This window comes from Colobus angolensis, unplaced genomic scaffold, assembly GCF_000951035.1.
Source record: "Colobus angolensis palliatus isolate OR3802 unplaced genomic scaffold, Cang.pa_1.0 Scaffold63, whole genome shotgun sequence".
NCBI lineage: Eukaryota > Metazoa > Chordata > Mammalia > Primates > Cercopithecidae > Colobus > Colobus angolensis.
Genome location: NW_012119932.1, coordinates 8059453 through 8061396, shown reverse-complemented (window position 1 = coordinate 8061396; position 1944 = coordinate 8059453). Strand labels below are relative to the sequence as shown.

At 38.7% G+C, this 1944-nt stretch overlaps 1 protein-coding gene across 1 annotated transcript in view; it reads left to right on the top strand.

Moving 5' to 3' along the window:
* ARL5B (ADP-ribosylation factor-like 5B) overlaps positions 1-1944 on the top strand; it is a 29357-nt gene that overhangs the window by 15049 nt on the left and 12364 nt on the right. Inside the window, exon 3 of the mRNA XM_011963868.1 lies at positions 1692-1839. Within this exon, the coding sequence (XP_011819258.1) occupies positions 1692-1839 (148 nt within the window). The remainder of the gene's footprint in view (positions 1-1691; positions 1840-1944) is intronic.

Sequence of the window (1944 nt, the reverse complement as noted above, 5' to 3'; positions counted from 1 at the left end):
GATCTTGGCTCACTTCAGTCTCCGCCTGCTGGGTTCAAGCGATTCTCCTGCCTCAGCCTCCCAAGTAGCTGGAATTACAGGGGGCGTGCCACCACTCCCAGCTAATTTTTGTATTTTTAGTAGTGACAGGATTTCACCATATTTGTCAGACTGGTCTTGAACTCCTGATCTCGTGATCTCCCCTCCTTGGTCTCCCGAAGTGCTGGGATTACAGGCTTGAGCCACCCTGGCTGGCCTGACAGTTGCCTTTTAATAAGATCCTTTTTTGCAAAGAATTTGGGTTTCTGTTTTTTAAAAAAAAATAAAAATTTCATAAATGAAACTTAAGAATTTGGGTTTTCAAATAAAAGAAAAGGCGAATAGAAAGACTCTTTGGAGCTGTTATTGGTTGAGTGCTTACTGTTTGGCCAGGCTTTCTCCGTTCATCTTCACAAGATTTTAATGTCTCCAGGGTTGGAAAGATTTGATACATGGAGAAATTATATAGCTTTCCCCAACATCTCACAACTTTCTAAGAGACCCTGACCAGGAAGGGAATGAAGTATTTTATTAATTTAAAAATTTCTTATAACACGAACATTCAAAATGTTGGTAGTTTTTTTTTTTTTTTTAATTAAAAAAGTGGATTTGCAAATCATCTCTCAGTTCTCTGCCGCTTATGAGTTCAGAGCTAGCTTGGGGAACAAACCTGGATATATTCATATTTTATTTATGCTTTTATTTCTTCTTAGGGGCAGATTTTTTTTAAGGCCATTCAGTGTAGTTTAGAGAGATTTATCCTTGAGAGTATGAGTTCACAATTGCATCCATTTAATTGTTCTTTGCAAGGAAGTACGCCTAACCAATTATTTTTTCTAAAATGAGACTTTTTTTTTTTTTTTGAGACAGTCTCGCTCTGTCGCCCAGCCTGGAGTGCAGTAGCACAATCTCAGCTCATTGCAAGCTCCGCCTCCTGGATTGACACCATTCTCCTGCCTCAGCCTCCCGAGTAGCTGGGACTACAGGCACCTACCACCACGCCTGGCTAATTTTTTGTATTTTTAGTGGAGATGGGGTTTCACCATGTTGGTCAGGATGGTCTCAAATTCTTGACCTCAGGTGATGCACCCAAAGTGCTAGAATTACAGGCGTGAGCCACCACGCCTGGCCTTCTAAATGTGTTTATAGTTAATATAAATTTTCACTTGCCCGTGGTGTTATTTTCAGGACTACTTTAGATTTAAAAGCCTGAACTAATTGTTGTGGCTAAGTCTCAATTTAGACAGTCTTCAAAATTATAGATAGCCTACTATCCAATATTTTCTCTTTTGCAAGTATTGGTGTCACAGTCGCCTAGAAACTTGCTTTTCAGGATGGGATGGGACATTGGGTCTTATCTCACTGATAACAGGGCATGGTGGAATTGGAATTTTTGGCCACAGAAATGCAAATTCACACCACACTGTTTCCTTTCTTTTCCATCAAGCTTGCAATTCCTTCCATTAAAAAACAAAAAAAAAAACATAAAGCAAGTCTTTCTTCTGGAGTTGTTGTCTAGATGTTTATTTGCACAAATGTTCTCCAGGTTTCTAATTTTCATGTTAATGATCATCATCGTTGGTGCAGAAGGTTCATTGATCTTAAAAATACAGAGATAAAAGTTGCTTCAGATTCTCAAGATTTACAAGAGCTTTTATGGTGTCGTTCAACAGCTTAATGAATGAAGTGGTTCATACTTCTCCAACCATAGGAAGCAATGTTGAAGAAATAGTGGTGAAGAACACTCATTTTCTTATGTGGGATATTGGTGGTCAGGAGTCTCTGCGATCATCCTGGAACACATATTACTCAAACACAGAGGTATGTTAAGATGAATTTTGAATTTTAATCGAAAGGTCCGAAGAGTAAACTTAGAAAGTAGATAGGCTGGACCTGGGTGTATTGATAGTTGCCTTTTTTTTTTTT